General features: G+C 39.8%; 1 protein-coding gene across 6 annotated transcripts in view; it reads left to right on the top strand.

Annotated features, from left to right (window-relative positions):
- The window catches only part of DCP1B (decapping mRNA 1B), a 59,985-nt gene extending 42,026 nt beyond the window's left edge, over positions 1-17,959 (top strand). For 3 of the 6 annotated variants that reach the window (XM_064284781.1, XM_023548988.2, XM_023548985.2), the window contains 4 exons: positions 9,193-9,321; positions 11,320-12,186; positions 15,145-15,396; positions 17,740-17,958. In XM_064284781.1, the coding sequence (XP_064140851.1) occupies positions 9,193-9,321; positions 11,320-12,186; positions 15,145-15,396; positions 17,740-17,820 (1,329 nt within the window). In that variant the 3' untranslated portion in view covers positions 17,821-17,958. Of the gene's footprint in view, positions 1-9,192; positions 9,322-11,319; positions 12,187-15,144; positions 15,397-17,739 lie in introns of all 6 variants that reach the window. The other 3 variants (XM_064284785.1, XM_064284782.1, XM_064284784.1) reach the window with 3 other exon arrangements.
- The last annotated feature ends 4,185 nt before the right edge of the window (positions 17,960-22,144 follow it).

Raw genomic sequence — 22,144 nt, 5'->3', positions numbered from 1 at the left:
TTATGAGAAGACTCCATTTACAGTCTAGCAACAAATTAATATAAAATTCCTTGGAATAAAATTAACAAGAAATGGGCAAAACCAGTATGAGAAAAATTAAACCCTCCTGAAATGCATAAAAGTAAAAAAAAAAAAAGTAGACTTAAACAAATGGGAAATATAAGTTCTGTCCTTGGACAACGAGATTCAACTTAAAGCTGTCAGTTCTCCTGAATCTTTAACTTTAAGGTGGTCCCTAAACAAATACCAGTGGGTTTCTTTTTTCTCTCTTTTTTTTTTTTTCCTGGAGCCAGACAAGTTGATTATAAGGTTCATGTAGAGAAATTTAAAACCAGGTGGAATAGCCAGGAAAACCCTAGCAAAAAAAAAGAACAATGTAATGGGCAAACTATCTGATATTAAAACATTAAAGCCTAAATATTTAGAACAGCATGGTGTGGACACATGAACAGTCAGATAGACTAATGGGACAGATGAGAAAGTTCAGAATTAGACCCAAGTATTTTTTTATATAGTCATGTACTACATAATGTCTGTCTGGGGAGTGTCTGACTATAATAGGGTTCGGCAACCCCGATTGGAGAACGGGCCATAGCAGACATAACTGGGTGTGGTGAATGCAACAGCTTCCCGCATGCAACAAGTGTATCTCACGTACCTTACATACAAAGCAGTTGTGCTGCCAGGCATATAAAGGTACAGAACATGTAATACCTATGTCTTGATAGTCATAATAAATGCCTGTATTACTGGCTTATGTATGTACTGTACTTTCTATTGTTATCTTAATGTGAACTTTCCCTACTGACAAATGAAAAGTTTACCATATAGTAGTGTATGCTTCAACTTGTAGGTAGCACATCAAATCTCGTGTATTGCTTATCTCTTGAACGTTGGAGCATTATCTCTGTCTAATTTTCTCTTGAAAATATTACCGTGAAGTGCATCATGGCTCCCAAATGCAGCAAAACTAGTGCTAGTATTAGCAGCAGCAAGGGGCAAAGGGAAAGTATTGATTTGAAAGTGAAACAAAAGGTTTCCCATATAGCTTTGCTCAATATATAATACAGTGTTCACACGTCCAAATCACGTAACGTCGTATTTCATAGAATGCATTGTGGTTGTTAAGCGACGCATGACTGTATATGAAATTTAGGCTATGATAAAGTAAAAATCTCAAATCGGCCATTTCAATAGATTCCTAAATAAATGGTGATGGGACAACTGGTAGCTATTTGGAAAATACAAAATTAGATCACACCTCACATCATATGCCAAGGTAAATTATAAATGTATTAGAAATTTAAATGTAAAATTAAAATCATTCAAGTACAGAAGAAAACACGTATGGATTTTGTTATAATCTGGGAAAGGGGAAACCTTCCTAACTAAATCTCAAAAGCCAAAAGTAATAATTGTAACTATAAAAATAAATAAACCTTTTGCCTGCTTTAAAGCACACACAAGCAAAATGAAAAAATATGAAAAATGAGAAAAAATATTTACAATTTAAATACACCTACTCCTCACTTATTGATAATCTTACGTTTCATATTTATGACAGTAATAAAAAAAAAAACCCTACTATTTGACTGTTTTGCACATTACTGAGGTGGTGGGTATGGGGGCAACAGCTGTGGAGCATCCTCTCCCTCCTACCAGTCGGGGGCACCACATCCACCTGCCACAGGGGTGGCCTCCTTCGTGGCCACAGCCTCCCCAGGGCCAAGACAACAGGCGCCTGTTCTAGGTTCCCAGCTTGTAGGCAGCCTGAGGCCCTGCAGTTCAAAATTGCTGTGGGTTGGAAGGGAAGAGAGAAAGAGGTATGGGAGAGGGTGTTTGGAAGAAATGCTTGTGAGTTTAATGACATTCCGAAGTGAGCTGAACTGGGCCTGAAGCCTCAGTGACTAGTCAGGCCCGAGCACAGAGCAGCCCCTGGGATGTGAATGCAGGGCTTGCAGAGGTGGGAGTGGAGCCCTGGATGCAGCTCCCTGAGGAAAGCTCTGGCCCAGCACAGGAGGAAGGCCAAGTGGGTAAAGCCTTGGGCCCTCCAGTCACACGGCCTGGCTTTGTCCAGCTCTCTGTCCTCCAGGCCTCCTTCTGAGCAGAGGAGTGATCCATAACTGGACTCCTCACAGCAGTGAGCACATCAGTACATCTCAGCTGTTACTACTTCTATGATCATATTTTCTAAATAAAAAAATGGGACAAATGGATGGCCTGAAGACAGAGAAGAAATTATCCACTTTTGATAACGCTGATTTTCACATAATGACCTGGTCTTTGGACCCTAACCATGTCAGGCACTGAGGAGTGGGTGTGACAGGAAGAGGGTTAATTTCCCTATTTTATAAAGAATTTCTAAATTTGAGAAAAGTTTAACATGCTTTTAAAAAATGGGCAAAAAATAAGAAAAAAAAAGTTCCAAAATTTGGAAGCTGGCTGAAACAAATGTATTTAATTGAATATCGTGTTATGACATGATTGTCAAGAAAAAGAATTAGTTTGAGTGACTTCAGAACCTATCATTTGAACTGAGTGCTCTTAGTTGATTATACTTTAAGGACAAAAAGAGCTGCAAAGAAATTTTAAACTTTATACAGAGGTTTTATTGTTAATATTGTCGTTGTAATTTTGCAACTGTTGTGGAGTATAACAAATGAGTAATTATGTTAATATGGTCAGAACTGAAACCTTCAGTGTAAGAGCGAAAAACTAAAATAAAGTTAAAACTGTATGATGCTAAATTTTAAAAATAACAATTAATTCAGTGTTTTGTTTCTTAAATATGTAGTTTCTACCTCCTTCCCTGAAAACACCTAGAAAATGTGACAATCCAGTAGGAGTTAAGCACCCGTAGTGCTCAGATGGTTGTTTCTAAATATTATTCCCTACTGAAAGATTTCAGGGCACCTTAAAGAAGTTTCTGATTTCAGGTCTGGGACAAGAAAATCAAATAGTTCATGTGAAAAGGGTGTAATAATCAGCTTGAAAGGACCACTGACCAAAGCATCAAAAAGAATGACTGCAGTGAATTGAAATACATGAATATATAAAAATTTGTGAATTTGTGGTGATAAGGGAGAGAAAGCAAACATACAAACAAAAAATATATATGTATATGTGTGTATAATATGTATACATATAACATAAAAAACAATTATTGACTATCCTTGGAGATGCTAGGGCATCAACTCCTTACTCTGCAAGTAATTAAGGGGAAAGAATTAGCATTTATCTTGTCTACCCTCTATGGTAGGGTCGTTATGAGTTGGAATCAACTCAACGGCAGTGGGTGGGTTACCCTCTATGGACTATAGTTCAGAGTAATCAAATAGCCCTGGCCCAGCTAATGTAGATGCAATGATAGAACTTAAAAACACCTTACTAAAATAATTGATTCAGGCAGTGATCATAAGTAATGTTAAAAGTATGAGAAAGAGTGATGGGAACTTGACCATGGGAGGATCAGGCTGCCACCACCTTAACCCACTGATCAGCATCATTAAAAATTGGATAACCAAACACTATGTGCCTCCTGATGTGATGTAATGTAAAATATACACCACATTATACTCAATATTCTCAGTACTCTTGCTAAAAGAGTTGATCCTGACTCAGACTAAATCTTGAGCTCTGACTTCCCAGCTTACAGAAAATTGGGGGAGGGCAAGTTGAACAATCAATGATACCACAAATTAAATGGCACCACAAGGCATCAATCAGAAAAATCCTGAATGAAGTAGGACGTGCTAAAGGACAATTGACTAAGTTTTTCAACAGGCCTTTGACTTGATTGTTCACTCACCCTTGATTATTAAGACTATGAGCTCCTTGAGTGAAAAGGACATTCCTTATTCATCTTTAGCACATGGTAAGTGCTAAATAAATGGTTGTCAAATGAATGAATGAATACGAATAAGCCACAGTGTCATTATCCTTCCATCATAGGCCTTGGACAGAGAAGCTTTAGTCCTAGCTTCAGTCAATAACAACTATTTCTGCAGTAGCTATTTATTTTGTTTAATCTATCAAAAATCATTAAAATGTATCCTAATGACTTGGCAGGAAACCCTGGTGGCATAGTGGTTAAGTGCTACAGCTGCTAACCAAAGGGTCAGCAGTTCGAATCCGCCAGGCGCTCCTTGGAAACTCTATGGGGCAGTTCTACTCTGTCCTATAGGGTCGCTATGAGTCGGAATCAACTCGACAGCACTGGGTTTGGTTTTTTTTTGTTTGTTTGTTTAATGACTTGGCAGCTAGTCAAATAATTATGTTATTAATTGTACTGTGTTACTCAAACCAAGCCAAATCCATTGCCATTGATTCCAGCTCATAACGACCTTATAAGACAGAGTAGAACTGCCCCATAGGGTTTCCAAAGCTGTAATCTTTATGGAAGCAGATTGCCATATCTTTCTTTCATGGAGTGGCTGGTGGGTTCAAATCACTGACCTTTCAATTAATAGCTGAGCACTTAACCACTGTGCCACCGGGGTAGTATGTTAGACACACTGAAGATTAATCTTTAAAAGGTTGACATTTCTGCCCTCAAGGACCTTAACATTCTGTAAAGATATCAGAGCCATGGTTAATAAATATATATGCAAATATTAATGAATATTATACTTATGGGAGCCCTAGTGCACAGTGGTTAAGCGTTCAGCAGCTAACCGAAAGGTCAGCAGTTTGAATCTATAAGCCGCTCCTTGCAAACCCTATGGAGCAGTTCTACTCTGTCCTATAGGGTCACTATAAATTGGAATCGACTAGATGGCAACAGGTTTGGTTTATTAATTACTTAATGTAAATATTAAAAATTATTTTATTTTCTCTCCCTTCTCTCAACACATACACCCAGAAACACTCATACATGGTTTTGAAGACTTGATTTAGGCAATAATTTTATATTATACCTGCAACTTGGAATATTTCCCCCTCATTTTATTTTCCCTTCAGAATCTACATATCCTTCAAGACCAGTTATAATGCCACTTTTTACATGGCATTTTCCCAAATCTCTTCAGACAAATTAATTATTCTTTGGAGTGAGCTCCTCAGTCTATTACTAGTTAGAACTTAAGTTGTTCTTATATTTTCTTATACTTATGTCAGCTTCTCCCACTACACTGTAAACTTGTTGAGGTCAAAACAATCTTCTTGTCATCTTTTTCCCCCCACAGATGTCTGGTTATAATGTTGACATGAAATGCAGATGTTGAATCAGTGTATAGACTTGCTTTTCCTACAAAATCAAATACCAGTTGTTTTATGCATAGTGTTAATTGCTCTGAGATAAATAACAGGAGAAATTATTCTTTCTGCCATTAACAGCCAAATGGTGTGATATAACCTTATATGTGATATCACCTTCTAAAACCACCTTCGTGATCATGTTCCTCCCCTGGTGTAAATCCTTGGTTTCCCATTACTGAGCATTTATGTCTTGAACTCTTCAACTTGTCATTTAAGCCTTCCATAACATGGCCTCAGATTATTCTTCTAGCCCAACTACTTTCTACTCCCACCACCCACTACAAATATTTGAAACTCCTACCAAAGTGAGTAACAATTTTGCTTCCTGAAGGCTGTCATTTCTCCTGAAATTAATCTATAAATTTAAAGTGCTCCCTGAACAAATACTGAGTTTCTTTTTTTGTTTTGAGCCAGACAAGTTGATTATAAAGTTTATGTTGAGAAATTTAAAACCAGACAGATCAGGAGATGAGAAGGCAGAGGGGATCAGAAGCTGGCTGAATGGACACGGGAGTACAGGGTGGAGAGAAGGAGTGTGCTGTCTCATTAGGGAGAGAGCAACTAGTAGTATATAAAAAAAAAAAAAAAAAACCAAACCCAGTGCCATCGAGTCGATTCTGACTCATAGCGACCATATAGGACAGAGTAGAACTGCCCAATAGAGTTCCCCAGGAGCGCCTGGTGGATTTGAACTGCCGTAGCACTTAACCACCACGCCACCAGGGTTTCCAGGAGTATATAGCAAGGTGTATATAAATTTTGTATGAGAGACTGACTTGATTTGTAAATTTTCACTTAAAGTACAATAAAAATTTTTTAAAAATTAAAAAAAAAAAGATCAGCCATGGCATGGATATACCTTAATACCTTTTCCTGCGCCCTCCCCTCCCTTTCTTTATCTCAAAATATGAGCAAGGCCCATATCAACATTCTTTCTCTGTGTTTTCTGATCTACCCAACCAGATGTATATGCTCCCCCATTAGCTTCCATTGCAGTGTTTAAACCCTTCTTTATGTTTTGCCTTACATTCGTGTTATCTCCTCTCCCACACACAAACAGAAGTTTTGTGGAGATCATGAGTAAATGGTTCTGAGGTCCTGGACCAAGGGGGAAATGGGAAGAGGATAAGAGAGAAAGAAAACACAATTTTTCTTCAGAATTCTTGTTGTGGGAAAGTGAGTTTTCCATTATTGGAAATGTTCAAGAAGAGATTGAATTACAGGCCATCCTCGGGTTACAAAAGAGATTTGTTCCTGAATGTGTCTTTAAGAATTTGTAGGTAAGTCGGAGCAGGTGCATACGGAAGCCTTTTCAGTGGTTTAAAAGCTGTACGTACAGCAAGTGAAGGTGATCGTGATGAAGAATTACTTGCGAATAGGGGTTAGTTCAGTCGTTTCAAAGTGAGGGCAAATTTACATAACACTAAAGGGCAAGTACAAGTTGTCTGTAAATTGGACATTCTTAAACCCAGGGACTGCCTGTATTAGAAAATAATTTCACTTCGTGGAAAAGTATTAGACTATAAATGACTTCTGAGATGCTTTCCAACTCAAATTCCTAAATTTATAAAAATCGAAAGGGAAAATGTTGAGCTGGAGGTATATGAAATGGCAAAATGAAGCCTAGTGACACCAGATACAACTTTTTACATAAAGAACAATTTGATAACCTTACTTTGGCCAATATTTTATGCTTTCTCCCCGAGAGACAACTTTCTATGAATCTGCTTTAGAAGCAATAATACTCATTTCAGCTTCATCTGCTTTTACCTTCTTTATTCAACTTCTAGTTGAAATGCAAATGTACAATAAAATAACCAAAGCTTGTTAAGAAAAAAAGCCAGGGCCAGAAATTATTTATAGGCTGTACAGTTACAATTTGCATATTCAGAAGTGGACTATTTTGTGTTTTAAAAGTATTTTGTGTTTTGTAATTTAAGACAGGAATTAATGGATTTCTTGTAGATACAGCTGTGACTTATTTATGAGTTAAAGAAATTATTAAATGTCTTTCACTATTTGATGAGAAAATTTTAAAAATCTAAAAAAAAAATTCACCAATAATAACTCAAAGACACCTACTTTTAACACTTTTGTTGTATTTTAAACTTTTCCCTTGGCAAAGATGCATATGTTTGTGTGTGTGTATGTGATAAAATGGGATTCCGTGACATGGTCTTTGAGGCTTTAGAGAAGTGCCCCAGGTTATACATTATATACTTTTTCAAAACCCATTACACACTTTTTCAAAAACTGGTTTTTTCCCCAAGTATTTTAAGTTATTTGGGTCTGGAGATGCATAGAAAACCAAACAACTGGAAAATGAACTGCAAACTGTTGGGGTGGATGATGTTTAATTCTGAGCAATTTAATAAGCAATTTTTACATGAAAACAAGGCTTCATAGATACATAGACAGTTGTAGTGACATAGAAAAAACCTTCTAGAAATACATTTTAATTAGAAAAGGCTATCAGGGGTTTTGTGCGCAACCTCGTAGCCCATGTGGACATGTGCACCGGGAAAGCAAGAAATACCTGTTTTTCTGTGCTCGAAAGTCAGCATCCCTGAACATAGAGAACACAGAAGTATAGCAGGAGGATAGAATGATTGAAAGGGCCCTGTGGTCGTTCAGTGAAAGTAAGCTAAGCATCTGCTTTCTTTTAAGTAGCAAGCAGAAGTTAAAATTTTTTTCATGCTAAAATTGTATGAGTGAACCTGTCTTAAGCTGTATTCTTGTCTCCGTTGTCATGTCTAGGGAAAGCCAGGCCAGTTGGACCACCATCATTCACTTCAGAAGAATTGGAAATAACATTTTATGATTCGTAAAATGCTTTCACATCCCATTAATACTAGTGTTACAGAATGCTCGGAAGAAAATAATTTTTCTTTTGTACAGTTGACCTTACAAACCTAAGTGCACAAAAGAATAATAAACTCTGTATCTCCACGCCGTTGAATTAGAAAATACACTCCAATAACTGTAAGACACATTGGGAGCCTTGGGTTCCTGAGGAACAAGATTGTGTTTATAGCTTATGCCATGTCAGGTACAGTGTGAAATATTTTCTGGCCCAAGGCCGTGCTTTTACAATTGAAACTAACGATGCTATCGAGAGTCTATCACACAGAAGGTGCCATTTTTATATTCAGTTTTATTTGATGTTTTTACGAAGTAGACACGGACATCATTGCTGTGTTCTTTCTGTTGTGAATCCTACTGTGTTAGCAATTGCATGGTTGGTTAGATTAATGTATGATAATGATTCAGTATTTGAAATGATGAGGCTTGTCTCCTCTATGAAATTCTAATTTGTAGTGAGTGGCTCAGAACACTCAGATTTGAATTATTCTGTTTATTCAAGAAGTCATTTATTAAATAAAGATGATGTTAGTAATTTACAAATCAGTGGTTTGAGTCAGCTTAACTTTTTGGTTTGTAAACTAAAAAGGTTTAGTTGCTTGGATGAATTATACTGAGCAACTCTCCAATTTTAAGTCAATTGCTAATGGAGGGATGGGGAGAACCCTGCTAATGTCCTGGCTTGTTATTTATGGAATACTTTCTATCATTGTTTATCATACTGAAAAGCACTAGACTATGTATTTTTAAACTACTACTTCTTAAGCATATACATAGCTTTTCAAGCATCCACCTGAGTATCCCTAGGTCCTGCAGGCTGATGTTGGTAATATTTTAGGGCACTGAATTGTACAACTAAGAAAAATTAAATTTGAATTCAGTTTATGTTCAAACATAGCTTATATCAGAGAGAAAAAAGGAACTTCTTAATTTTTTTTCTTGGTACATGAAAATCTATCAAAAAAAATAGCCATCCGTCAACTAGATAAACATAAGAAGAAAGAAGATACGTTTTTTAAAAAAGGTTAAAGTGTCTTTAACATCAAAAATGAGGGTATCTTTTTTCCATTTCAGTGTAAAACTTGTTCTGAGCCAAAACAGATAAGCAGTTCATCTGCCATCTATGACAACCCCAATCTGATCAAGCCAATTCCAGTGAAACCCAGAGAAAACCAGCAACAACGCATACCTCAGCCCAGCCAGGTACACAACCCTCTGCTTTTTGTATGCAGTGTTTCTATAAGATTCTTACAGAATCTTTATCCAGAGTATAGTCAAGGAGGGCCTGGTACTCTTCAAGAATTCTTTAAGGTAAATCTGAGGAAGGAAAAAAAAAACCACTGCCGTCGAAAATTAGAGGGTTTTTTTTGGTGTGTTTTTATTATTTGTAATTTACTTTCCCCAGAAGAGGGTTAAAATTTTTACTTTCAACATTTACCACATTCTGTGCTAATCTCGTTTGGACTTGAACTCTGTATCCGTTTCCTAGAGATGCCGTAACAAAATACCACAAACTGGGTGGGCTAACAACAGAAACTTATTCTCAGTTCAGGAGGCCACAAGTCTAAAATTAAGGTGTCAACAAGGTTAGCTCCTTCTGGAGACTCCGAGGCAGAATCTGTTCCTCTCCTCTCTCCTAGCTTCTGATGGTTATTGACAATCCTTGGCTTATAGCTACATTACACCAATTTCTGCCTCTGTCTTCACATGGCCATCTCCCTCTGTGCATCCTCTGTGTCTCTGTGTCCAAATGTCCTTCTTCTTATAGGGATACCGGTCACTGGATTTAGGGCCCACCCTAATCTACTATGACCTCATCTTAACTTGATTACATCTGCAAAAATCAATTTCCAAATAAGGTCATAGTCACAGGTTCTAGGTGGACATGAATTTTGGGGTTATACTATTCAGACCCAGTATAAATTTGTTAGATAATAATGTTTAAAACAACAACTTATAAAATTATTGGAGATGACAGAAACATTGCCCATCAGGCCTAAATTCTTCTGAGGCAGGTGATTTCCCAAGGCCACCGAGAGAATGACAACTAAGACAACAGAATTCGGTTTAACTTTCCTGAGCACCCCCTTTATAGCAAGTACAATGGTAGGCAGTGTGTATGTAGAACGGGATCCCTGTTCTTTAAAGAGCTCCAAACCTAAAGGAGTGGCTTAAGACTTCCCTTTAAGCATGGTGAAGATTTGTCATTATATTTGCAACCTAAAATATGAACATCATAGCAGTTTTTATATGAGTATATGTATTTTTCAGAATAATATAGTATTAACAAAACTTGCTAATCTGTAGGACCCTTTGTTGATTGTAAATACAATGTGGGTGTGTTCTTTTTTTTAATGATTATTTTTCATTCAAGGTTTTTTTTAAGGAATTGATTTAAATTAATTTTGAAAATAAACATGCAGCCAAAAGAAAGACTGGCCTAATGAAAATCTTGTATTAGAATTTTAAATGCGTTTTCTTTTCTCTTTCTTTTTAGCTTTCTTTTTTCTTTCCATGGAAATTATTTTATTTTAATAGAGAAACTGGCATATGTTGACTTTAGGATGGAGCTCATGTTCTCTTAGCCCCAAAATGTACAAAACAGCAGAAAGAGGTGGAGATGATGTAGAGCAGGAAGGAAGTGGCTTCAAAACTGGCAGGCCCAAGATAGATTTTATGTATCTGGTGATTTAATTAAAGCTAAAGAGATCAAGTTGGATTAAATGGCTTATGTTTCTTTCCAGCCCTAAGTTTCTACAATTCTGAAAAAGCTACCAGGAATTCTGAAATCCTTATATTCCTGTATATTCTCAGTATCTTCGTGTATTTTTCTGGGTTAGATGGATTTCCTATTGAAGAGATTGTTTACCTTTTAGTGTGTATATTTCGTACCACAGTTATTCCCTATCTGTGACTCTCAGACTCCTCAAGGATCATTTGCGATTTTATCGATCAACAGACACTCAAATATAACAACTGTCTTAGAGGCGGTAGAGGAGAGTGCTGTGAAAATTTTTGACATTGAAAAAGGTTAATTTTTTTACCCTTTAACCATTTAAAAGGTTATTATAATGAAGTTTTTCATCCTTTCTCATTGATCCTTTGTAAATAGAAGAAATCATCAGACTGAATTATGTTTCATGCCCCCCCCATAGTCATATTATATCTAGACCCATTCTCAGATGTTTTTATTTGTTCCAGACCTTGGACTCTGAACCCCAACACTTATCCTTGATGACTCTCTTTGGGAAGCAGGACAAAGCTACATGTCGGGAAATTGTGGAGCCTCCACAGATCTTCCACCACCAGCAGCAGCAGCAGCAGCAAGAGAAACTTCCAGTTAGGCAGGGGGTTGTACGGTCCCTGTCCTATGAGGAACCCAAACGACACTCTCCCCTGCTGGAGAAGCAGCTCTGTCCGGCCATTCAGAAACTCATGGTCAGGAGTGCAGACCTCCACCCATTGTCAGAGCTGCCCGAAAACCGGCCCTGTGAAAATGGCAGTCCCCATTCTGCCGGGGAAGTTTTTACTGGACTTGTCCAGCCAGCATGTTTCCGTAACATTGGGACTTCTCATCGTGCACAAAGTGCTTCCAAAAGTCAGAGCCTGTTAGAGAAACTTCGGAGTGCCCCAGTGGCAGGGATGAAGTACATCATCAGTACGCCAGGACCTACCAGTTCAGCTGCCCCACACTTCAGCAGAACTCTCACTGCTGCTGCCCCTGCGGCTCCAGGAAAGGCTTTGGCTCAGCCTCCGCTGGCGTACTTCAATGGCTCCCTTCCACCTGAGACACTAGGACCTCAGGCTCCTGGGAAAGAACAATCCATACTCCCAAGACCAACACTTCCCCTGTCCTGCAATCAAACGAGCAGTTGTGGAGTGGTCTCCCCTCAAGAGTTACTGAGAAAGCTCCAGATCGTGCAGCAGGAGCAGCAGCTGCATGCAGCCAGCCGCCCAGCGTTGGCAGCTAAGTTTCCTGTGGTAACTCAGAGCTCTAGGACGGCGAAACCCTCGGAATCCTGGATGGACAAGACATCCAGCACTGAAAGGCAGGCTCCTATTTTCCGGGTAAGTATCCGCCAAGGCAGAAAAGAAACAAATTATTACCGTAAAGCAACGAAATTTAGAATTGGCTCTGTACTCTAGGGACCACGTACCACCTCCACTTCTGTTTGGAATAGGGTGCCAAAGCCACATCTGTGCATCTCCTTACCTCCTTAACTTTCTGCCTGGAAAGAGAATCGTCTTTCTGCTCAGCAATCTGGTAGCTTCCTCTCTTTCAGAGATTGTTTATTTATAGATCTAAATCTTCACAATGTTATAAGTTCTGAAGACCAGGATAAGCATGGAAAAAATCTCTCATCTTTGGCTGTGAAGCATATGGTCTGCTTTGTAATCATTCTGGGATACCAAACATCTGACCGTTTTTTTTTTTAATCCACAATAAATAAATTATTATTTATTCAGTACATATTTCATTGAGGACTTATTACATGTTGGACACTGTGCTCTGTGTGGGTACATACCCCCCCCCAAAAAAACCAAACCCTTTGCCGTCAAGACAATTCCAGCTCATAGCGACCCTATAGGACAGAGTAGAACTGCCCCACAGAGTTCCCAGGGAGCACCTGGTAGATTCGAACTGCCGGCCTTTTGGTTAGCAGCTGTAGCACTTAACCACTGCACCACCAGGGTTTCCTGTGGGTACATAATGGTGAAGAAAACAGACCTCTTCAGAGCCCACAATCCTGTCAGCTATCATAGTAAACAAACATGGACAAAAAAATTACTATTAACTCCTTAAAGGTACAGCCTATTTTTATTTTTCTCTGTGCCATCAGTCTAGCAAAATGGAGATCAGGAGAGAGAGAAGTATGCTCCCCCTCCCCACGTACACACACAAATTTCGAGAGAGGGAAAAATATTATAACTCTTAGGAATATTCTCTCCTCAGGAAAGACAGTTTTCTGTACCCATCAATAACTTGAACAGTGCAAGTGATCTTCACAGCTTCTAGAAGAGAACCCCCAGTTATGATCACTGCCTGTCAGTAGCATCTGGAGAGCTGACTCTGGATTGTTCCCCTTTGGAGTGGTACAAATTCATTCCAAATGCATTGGGTTTAAAGATGAGAAAATTCTCCTTACTGTATATATATTAACCAGTCCTTTTGTCCTGTTTTGGCATGTAGCTTATAATAGTTCATCAAAAATGTTTCTACTTTTTGAAAAAAAAGATCATAGGCATATAAGTCCTTGTGTATGTAAGACCCTGAGTCAACATGTTCTCGTTTATTGTTTATTAAAACCCCAAATCTGAGTATCTGCTGCTACAGAAACAATGTTTGTAACTCACCTCACCCTCATTTCAATGTGGCATTTCCCTTTGTTTTTCCTGCTCTTTTTCTTTTCGATGCCTTAGCAGTGCACACTAGGAAGACTGGGATTAGTAGTTTGACCTACATTTCCAGAGGTATAATTCTTTTTTCTTTTCCGTCCTCACATATATGGAGAGCCAAGTAAGGAACTTACGCTCTCTGTCAGCCCGCATTGAGCTCTCCTTAAACAGAGCTGGGCATCCTTGTTTGGGGCGCATCCATTCTCAGCATCCCTCCTGAAAATACCAAGCAGGGACAAGTTAAAAGAAAAAAAACAGCCTACCTTCCTCTAGACTAGTTTCTGCCCCAAAAGATGCTGAGGGAGTGATTATAAATTACAGCAACTTCTCGATTGCTGGACTTTATCCTCCCGTTTTCATGAGTTCTTCTGGAACTTTAGGGGACTGATAAAAGCATTTATTTTTCTCACTGAATTAGAAACAAATGAGAGATACCTGTAGGAGTCAGCCAGATAGGAATCAAAATGTCACTTGCATAACTGATAGAGCTATTACAAAACTTGATTTTACGTCTGTTAGCCAAGTGAGCTAGCTAACCTTCCCCCAGGTATGGATTATCCTATAAGCAAGGTAAGCGTGGGCTTACCTGTGCTTACTTACTAATCTATAGTAAAAATTTCAGATTTTTTCACCATATCAAAGATTCTGCTTCTAGGTATGGCTGGTGTCTGTCTCACTCCTAGCCCCACAGTACCTTCCTACAGAATCAAAGCCTCTTTTCAGTTTTACAGTCCCTGACGGGGTGGATTATTCAGTAAGAAAGGTAAGCACAGATTTACTTATGCTTACTTACTAATCTAGAGTGAATAATTTCATGGGGGTTTCACTTTGATGTGGTGTGGTGTAACCCCTGTGAAATTGTTCACTACAGATTAGTAAGCGCAAGTAAACCCGTGCTTACCTTTCTTATTGAATAATCCGCCCCTGCTTGCCCCACTGAATTAGATTCACCCAAACACAGACAAGTCACTGAGATGTTAAGCAACGACCAGTCTCCCAGGGGCCCTGCCCCTAAAACTTTAGCATGGAGAAACAGAAAATGCGGGCCGTCTGCCAGCAGGCAGATCCTAACAGAAAAGGACCCAGAAGAGGTGTATCCAATAAATCAGTCCTCCTTCCTGGGAAGAAGTGAGTGAGGAGGCAGAGAGAAGCCATAAGGATTGCCCTGGCAGTGGTGCCTCTGTGTGAAGAAATCGGGAGTGGGAGATGTGTGTGCCCTGCCCCTTACTGAGCACAACTCCACCAGCATACTGGACCTTTACATCAGAATGTTGGACAACTACTCTCCCTGAGGAAAAGGCCCGCAGTCTAAATGCCTGGCCAAGTAATGATAGTAAACCTGAAAAATCAAATATTAGAGACCAAGCTTTAAATGGTATGGAGATAATCTACAGACAGATACTACAGCAGACTGTGTGCCAGAGCTCTTAGTAACAACAAAGGAAAATATATGGAGACTCAAACAGGAATGATTAACTTATAAGCATTCCCCACCCACTGGAGCTGTGAATAATTAATACTTAAGCTCACCTATATCTACCGCTGTGAGTGAGGGGCCTCTTTATCCCTGCACCCATCATTTAATGAGCTGCTTTTTACTCCTGCCCTTGTGTCTGTGTTTGCTATAAGCAGGTCATGTCACCTGAGCGCATCCCTGCTACAGTGACTGCTTCTCTGCTCATGTCCCCCATGGTGTTCACGCAGTCCACCTTGGCCCCATCAAAGGAGAGGGACAGTGGGCTCTTGCCCTTGGGAAGCCAAGAACCAGCTGCTGCCTCCACCAGCCTCTTCCTGCCTCTGAAGAACCCAGAGCCTTCTGCAATCACCAGCAACCCTCTTACCAAGCTGCAACTTCAGGAAGCACTGCTGTACCTCATCCAGGTAAAAGGGACACATGGTCTCTCTTCTTCTTACCTTAACAAAACTGCCAACCTATTGGTTGTGACTCTGAGATAAAGACTGATTGAACTCATGCCTACTGTGTCCCTGTGAGTAAGAGGACTAGGTAACAAGTCATCCTAAACCCCAACAGCTTCTGCGCTTGGTCCACTAGATGACATTCAGAATACCAGTTGTGGATTTGGGTGTCTCAGCTCTTTAAGGATCCTATAATGTGGAGGATTGACTAAGCCTTCAAGCTGTTCACCTGTCAGAAAAGAAGACAATATAAACACTGTATGATTAAGCGGTCGCTGAGGAATTTAGGTGCCACAGGGTACCCATACAGGAAACTCACAGTTGAGAAATAGAGGCAAGAGGAGAATCTCAGGCAAGCAGCAGCCTGTTAGTGCAAAGTTCAAGCACCCTGTTGAACAAGTAGAAAACAGGCAGAGAAGGAAGGTAGGCTGTGACTACTAAAGGTCTATTTTATAAATAATTTTGAGACTTGCAAATATTGACAGGATGGAGTTGCAGGACTTCTTTCTCAGCCCCTTGTCTCAATGGCAGAACATGAAAGAAACACCGATAACAACAATAGCTAAACACACACACACAAAGCGTTGTGCCAGGCATTGTGTAGTAGCTCATTTAATCCTTATGCAACAATGCTGCTATTTTTTCCTATTTTACAGACAAGGAAACTGAGGCTAAGTTACTGGTCTGAGGTCACGCAGCTGGTAAAGAGTAGAGCTGGAATTCAACCCAGCCTGGCCCCAGAGTGCTCCTTCCCACGGCACTAGGCTGAGGGGCCGTGCCTCTGGGAGACCATTCAGCAATGTACCAAGCAAAGCACACCTAAAAAATTCATGGTCGGCCTTCAAAGGTAGACTGGGTTCAGGCAGCCAGACTTCAGATGTCTCAGTTCAGGTAGCTAGGTATCTTTTGGATAGTCTGTAAGAAAATCAGCTTGTTTTGGTACTTTGCATATGTGTCAGATGACTTTTAGAAAACCGGCTAGCCCTTTTTGCAGTGGTCTCATCCTTCTTAAAAAAGACAGTCCTCTCTATTGGTAAAAATGTTTTTAAAGGTAACATTTTAGAGAGAATGAAAGCGATGGGGTTAGAAATCAGCATCTGATTTGAAAACATAATAGCAATCAGATGTAAGATAGACAGCAAATGATTGAGCCTTAGTAATTCATTAAAAAAAAAGAGGATAAAAAAATTTTCCCCCTTTTCAAGAAAGCTGCTCATGATAAGTTCAAGAAGGCTGAGAAAGGACATAAAGGATCCATATTTTTTTGTAACTCATTCCATTCAGATCACACTGTTCCAAAGAAGATCTCTGTGCAGGAGCCAAGACTCGGAAAGTCTAGCTTAGTCCCCATACGTTGCTAGTTAGAAGTTGTATCTATGTACCCTCCACTCTGCATGCCTTTGACTTTTTCCTGTGTTCTACACAACATCTTCCTGATTAACTGTTAGAAGGCGCTCTAGCAGTCTGTTTCAAGCCTTCACCTGTTATTAGGACACGATCTCACGCATAGGGACTTAGTGGCTACTTTGTAAGCAAAACAAGAATGACATCATTCTCTTCCATTGCATGAGAATAATGCTAACTCTGTGTGTGGGGTGCCCAGAGAGATGAAGGGGGGTTGTGAAATGTGGGTGAATTGCTAAAACTGTCAAGGATTTGGGTGGGAGGGAGAAATCTCCAGAATTACAAACCATGACATCCACTGATTAGGCCAGTGGTTCTCTCTTCCCCCTTAGCCAGGCAGAAGAGCCCAGAGACTACCAGTCTAACAGCTGTCCATGTGGCAAAGCCAAAAAACTTTCCATAACTGGTGGGAAGAATCATACTGGCTTTGGTAAGATGCCAACGAAGCATATTGCAAGTAAATTATTGATTTATACAAAAAACGTATAAACATCGTGGCATAAGTGGAGGACCTTAAGAACTACCTACAATCTCTTAACCAAACTATGAGAACCACCACCCTGGGTCATTTCTCTCAGTCCATCCATCTGCAGCAGACTCAGGCTTTTCGTGAGTGAACCTAGCTTTATACTGCCACATGGCTGGGGTCCCATCTGTGCTGAATGTAGTGAGCACTTGCTCCTTTGCACACTGACCATGGAACACCAGCAGCTGACTGCCCAGCCTCGCTTTCAGCTCTGCTTAACATTCACATACGGAATTAAAAACTACCAGCTGTTAGAGCCAGCAGGTAGAGATTAGCGTCTTAATATCAAAGTGCCAGTTCAGCTCCAGGATGAAGGAAGCCTTTTATTTCTGCAAACCGGTTGACATTTCCTTGCATCTTTTGGTTTTGTTTTCCAGAACGATGACAACTTCTTAAACATAATCTATGAAGCTTATCTCTTCAGCATGACACAAGCAGCCATGAAAAAGACTATGTGAAAGCAAAACACTTTTAAGTGATTTTCGAGGTCCTTCAGGAACTCAGCCTAAGGTTCTTCAATGTCAAGTGGTGTTACCTTAAATTTTTTTTTAAATAATTATGTATAATATGAAATAAAATGTTTTAGACTTTTTTTGTCTAGTCAAGCTTTTTTTTTTTTTTTTTTTAATCACATCCTTCAGTACACTTGGTACTAAGTCTTTTGCTCAGGTCACATAGTAAATACCAAGCTGAAAAATTTTTTTTCCTTACATGTATGAGGCCATTTCTAAAAGAATTAGCTTCTCCTCCGGAGTTCAGTTCCTTTTTTTTTTTTTTTCTTAGCAGTTCTGCTTATGCGTTGAACATGGAGAGTGTGTTTCCATGCCATTAATTACCCTGTTGCTGAGCCTTGTGTGTCACAGTGCATAGGCCACCAGGTGGCAGTGTCGTCCCACAAATTAACCTACGGAGCCCTTAATGAGCCCTTGAAAGTAATGATGGTTTTCTTTCACCAAAGTAAACCTTTTGTTTGTAAAAATCCACTTGGCATGTTTTACCTAGGCCTTTTTTTTTTTTTTTTTTTGAAGGGAAATTATTTCTAAAGGTATTTATAGCTAGTTCCTATCGGACGGTTGTTGCAGGAGTCCACAAATGGCCCAGGTTTCCAGCAACACTTCATTTATACCAGCTCATGTTATTTCTTTTGGACCTGAGCAGCTGGATACGCCTGGCTATGCTTCCAAATGAATATTCTATCATTTTTAGCAAAATATGCTGAGAGAGAGGTCACAGAGGATTGTAAAGCCTTTTCCTTGCCTCTAAGAATAGGTAGTGGATGGTTTCAGGGGCATAATGAGCATTCTTCAAGCTGTGTAGCAGATTGATATTTATGTTCACAGGGATGAGGAACTTAATCTTGGAAGGAGTCGGAAGAACCCTTGCCAGGTTGTTAAAGCCTAAAGAGTATGTATGGGAATAAGTCCCTCTTGAGTATTAGTAATCAATAAAGCTTTGCATTTCCATAGCCCTTTTTATTCTTGGATCATCAAAACATCTTTAGATGACTGCAGAGCAGATGGGTTTTATTCTCATTTTATAGGTGATAAAATGGAGGCATGGAGGATAATCTGTTTTCTTACAGTTTCTGGTGCCTAGACATGGACTTAAAGCTTTAGACCTTTATTTCGGCCACACTATGAAGAAAGTTGCTTATCAGGACACTATCTCCCACACCCTCCCCCAGAAGTGTACTTTTTCTTCTAAGGAGAAGAGGTGGGCGGAAAGGGAATTGACTTTTACTGAACCCTCTTTCTGTGCTGTTCCCAGGCTGAGGAGTCTATCATGTTACCCTCCTACGTTTAGGAAAAGGCCATTTCTTTTGTTTCTTTGATATTTCCTACAACATGTAACACACCGATAAGCCCATATGAAGTTCCAACAAAATACTTGAAATTAACAGTTGCATATACAACATTTCATAATGTTCTTACAAGGAGAATGGGGCAAGGAGAGAGACACACGTAAATCTATTGTTCCAGTATCAATGATACGCTCAGTTGCTGGCCCAGCCCAGTATTTTTTTTTAATCTCTTAGCTCTTAATTACATGTTTATGTTGCTTCTCTATCTAGGGAGCGATGCATTCAATTTTTAAGTTTTCTAATATATTTGCTGTAGCAAATGGCAAATTTTCATGAAATACTTTTGTCACTTCAGCGTTGAATAAATAAAACAAAAACAAGTACCCATTGTAGCCCCTAATGTGAAAAGATGTCCATGTGCTCTAGATGATGGTGGAAGGAATCCAAGCCAAGCGCGGACAGACCTACACTGCAGGCTTCACTGGGCCTTTTTAGGTCAACACCACAGTGATCTGTTTTGAAAAATAATAAATTCTCCAGCCTTTGCTGAAATGAATCACTTTAAAAGTGGCAAACCCAATTCATTTAGACCAAAGACTAAGTCACCTTTTTAAAGGGCAGTTGGTGATGGAATGCTTATTTCTTATATATAGCAAACTAGATGAGAGCTTCTTTGTACACCAAGAGTGTTCTCTAGAGAGTTCAAGAACTAGATTAAAGGGGTTATTTGAGGCACTCAAAGTTAAATTTTTGTATGTAAAACTTTCTTCTTCCTGTTCTCACCCCAAATCCTGAGATTATCAGGGCTGTTGCTCTTGGGACTACTGGCTCCCAAGCAACAGTTTAAGCTAATTCAATTTCAAATGGAACCCTGAGACATTTGATCCTAAAGACCACATTGTCCAATGCAATGGATTGCAACCTTGTAGAAGTGATAGAATTAAAAGCTGCCTAGTATAGAAGGCAGAGCATATAGCCTTTGGAAACAGATTGATCTTCCTACAATCCCCGGATGAGTGAACCTCCCTGAGACACTGTCCCTCATTTGTAATACCCACTATGATGGGTAAGGTTGTGTGTCAACTTGGCTGGGCCATGATTCTCAGTGGTTTGGCAGTTATGATGTAGTTTGGCAGCTATGTAATAATGTAATCACCTCCATAATGAGATTTGATATAATATAATCACCTCCATGATGAGATCTGTTATGAGCAGCCAATCAGTTGAAAGGAAGTTTCCTAGGGGACGTGGCCTACATCTAATATATGTGGACTTTCTAGCAAATCTTCTTTGGCTTTTACTTGCTCTGAATTCTGCATCTGGCTCGTCATCTGACCTACAGTTCTTGGGACTCGAGCTAGCAGCTTACCTACTGATCTTGGGATTTGTCAGTCTCTGCAGCCTGTGAGCCAGGGGCCTACTGTCCGATCTGCTGATCTTGGGTTCAGTGGCCCCCGCAGCTACGTGAATCAGGAGAAGCCTCCAGCCTGACCTACAAACTTAGGACTTTCCAGTCTCTACAAATGCATGAGCCATTTCCTTGGTATAAATTTCTCTCTCTCTCTCTTCACTGGTTTTCCTTCTCTAGAGAACTCAGCCTAAGACACTACCTCACAGCGTTCTTAAAAAGGAACAACATATGTAAGATGGCTGCCCCATACTATGTATTCAAGAAAACTGTTTCTTCCTGCCCCCTCTGCATTGTATGTTAGGTCCCAGTACTCTAGCCATCAAGACAAGGCCTACAGCTGCTGAAGGGGACTTCATTTGCTATCCTTCCTGACTTGAGCGCCAAGTCTGATACTGGCATTTATTGTCTGTGGTCACTACACTACAGCCCTCTTCAATTCTTCATCGATACAATAACAACACTAGTACTTGTCCCTTCCTTTAAAGGAAGTGTCATGAGTTCTTGAGACAAAGATGTCAGTGTATCCCAAAAATAGTATTGTTGTTACTGCTATTCACAGGTGAAGCACCATTTTAACTGTAAAGCTAAAGCAGTGCTATTTAATAAGATTTATAATCCATGAAGAGTCCCTAGGTGGTGCATATGGTTAATGTGCCCAGCAGTTAACTGAAAGGTTAGAGGTTCAAGTTCACCCAGAGGTGCCTCAGAAGAAAGGCCTGGTTATCTAATTCCAAAAAACCAGCCATTGAAAACCCTATGCAGCATAGTTCTACTCTGATGCACATGAGGTGACCATGAGTTGGAATCAACTCAATGGCAACTGGTTTTCCTAGACCATGAACATTCTTCTTCAAAGACACATACTGCTCAATCTTCCTAGTTAGAAGACCAGGCATAGTGGTAATAGCAGGATGAGAGACACCTTTGTTGGAATCTCCAAGGACTGCCTGGTATATGGTAACCAGCCCTACTAATACCTATTTACTCACAACTGACTTCTTCTAGCCGTTTTGGAAGGTAAAGCCGGGGCCAAAAGATTCTCAGGCTGGACGGTCTCCTGTGAAGGTACAAATTGCTTGCATCTGGTGGGTTTATTCTCCCCTCAAACAATTGGTCCAACTGCTTTTCCGAAGTTCCCATGTCAGATATGATTTTGCCTTCTTCCGTTTAAATGAGAAAGGTAAAAATCAGACAAGAAATTGCCTTTCCTTCTAGAGTAATTCCAACTATAGAGTAAGAGCCCCTCTTCCTTCTTGGGTTAAAAAGAAAACCAACTGTTCACACGTGTTAAGGCCTATCTCCCTGAGGTGTATAATACTGAGGACGGGGCATCACATCAAAGACCTGTACTGTGCACACCCCTCCACTTGGTTGAGCTATATGTCAGTGTATGTGCAAGGAAGGGGAGTATCTTGGAAGTGACCATGGGGGATGGGTTGGAAGGACAGGTGTTACAGTTTTAGGAGTAAGGCCTCCAGACTATATGGACAAGTTGGCTGCTCACTCCTAGCTATAAAGAAGCCTTCTTCTTCTTTTTTTTTTTTTTAATCAGTGCCTGCTCCATTTAGAC

Source organism: Loxodonta africana, chromosome 4, assembly GCF_030014295.1.
Source record: "Loxodonta africana isolate mLoxAfr1 chromosome 4, mLoxAfr1.hap2, whole genome shotgun sequence".
Taxonomy (NCBI): domain Eukaryota; kingdom Metazoa; phylum Chordata; class Mammalia; order Proboscidea; family Elephantidae; genus Loxodonta; species Loxodonta africana.
The sequence above is the reverse complement of the archived record's forward strand: the minus strand, read 5'-3'. Positions and strand labels throughout refer to the sequence as shown.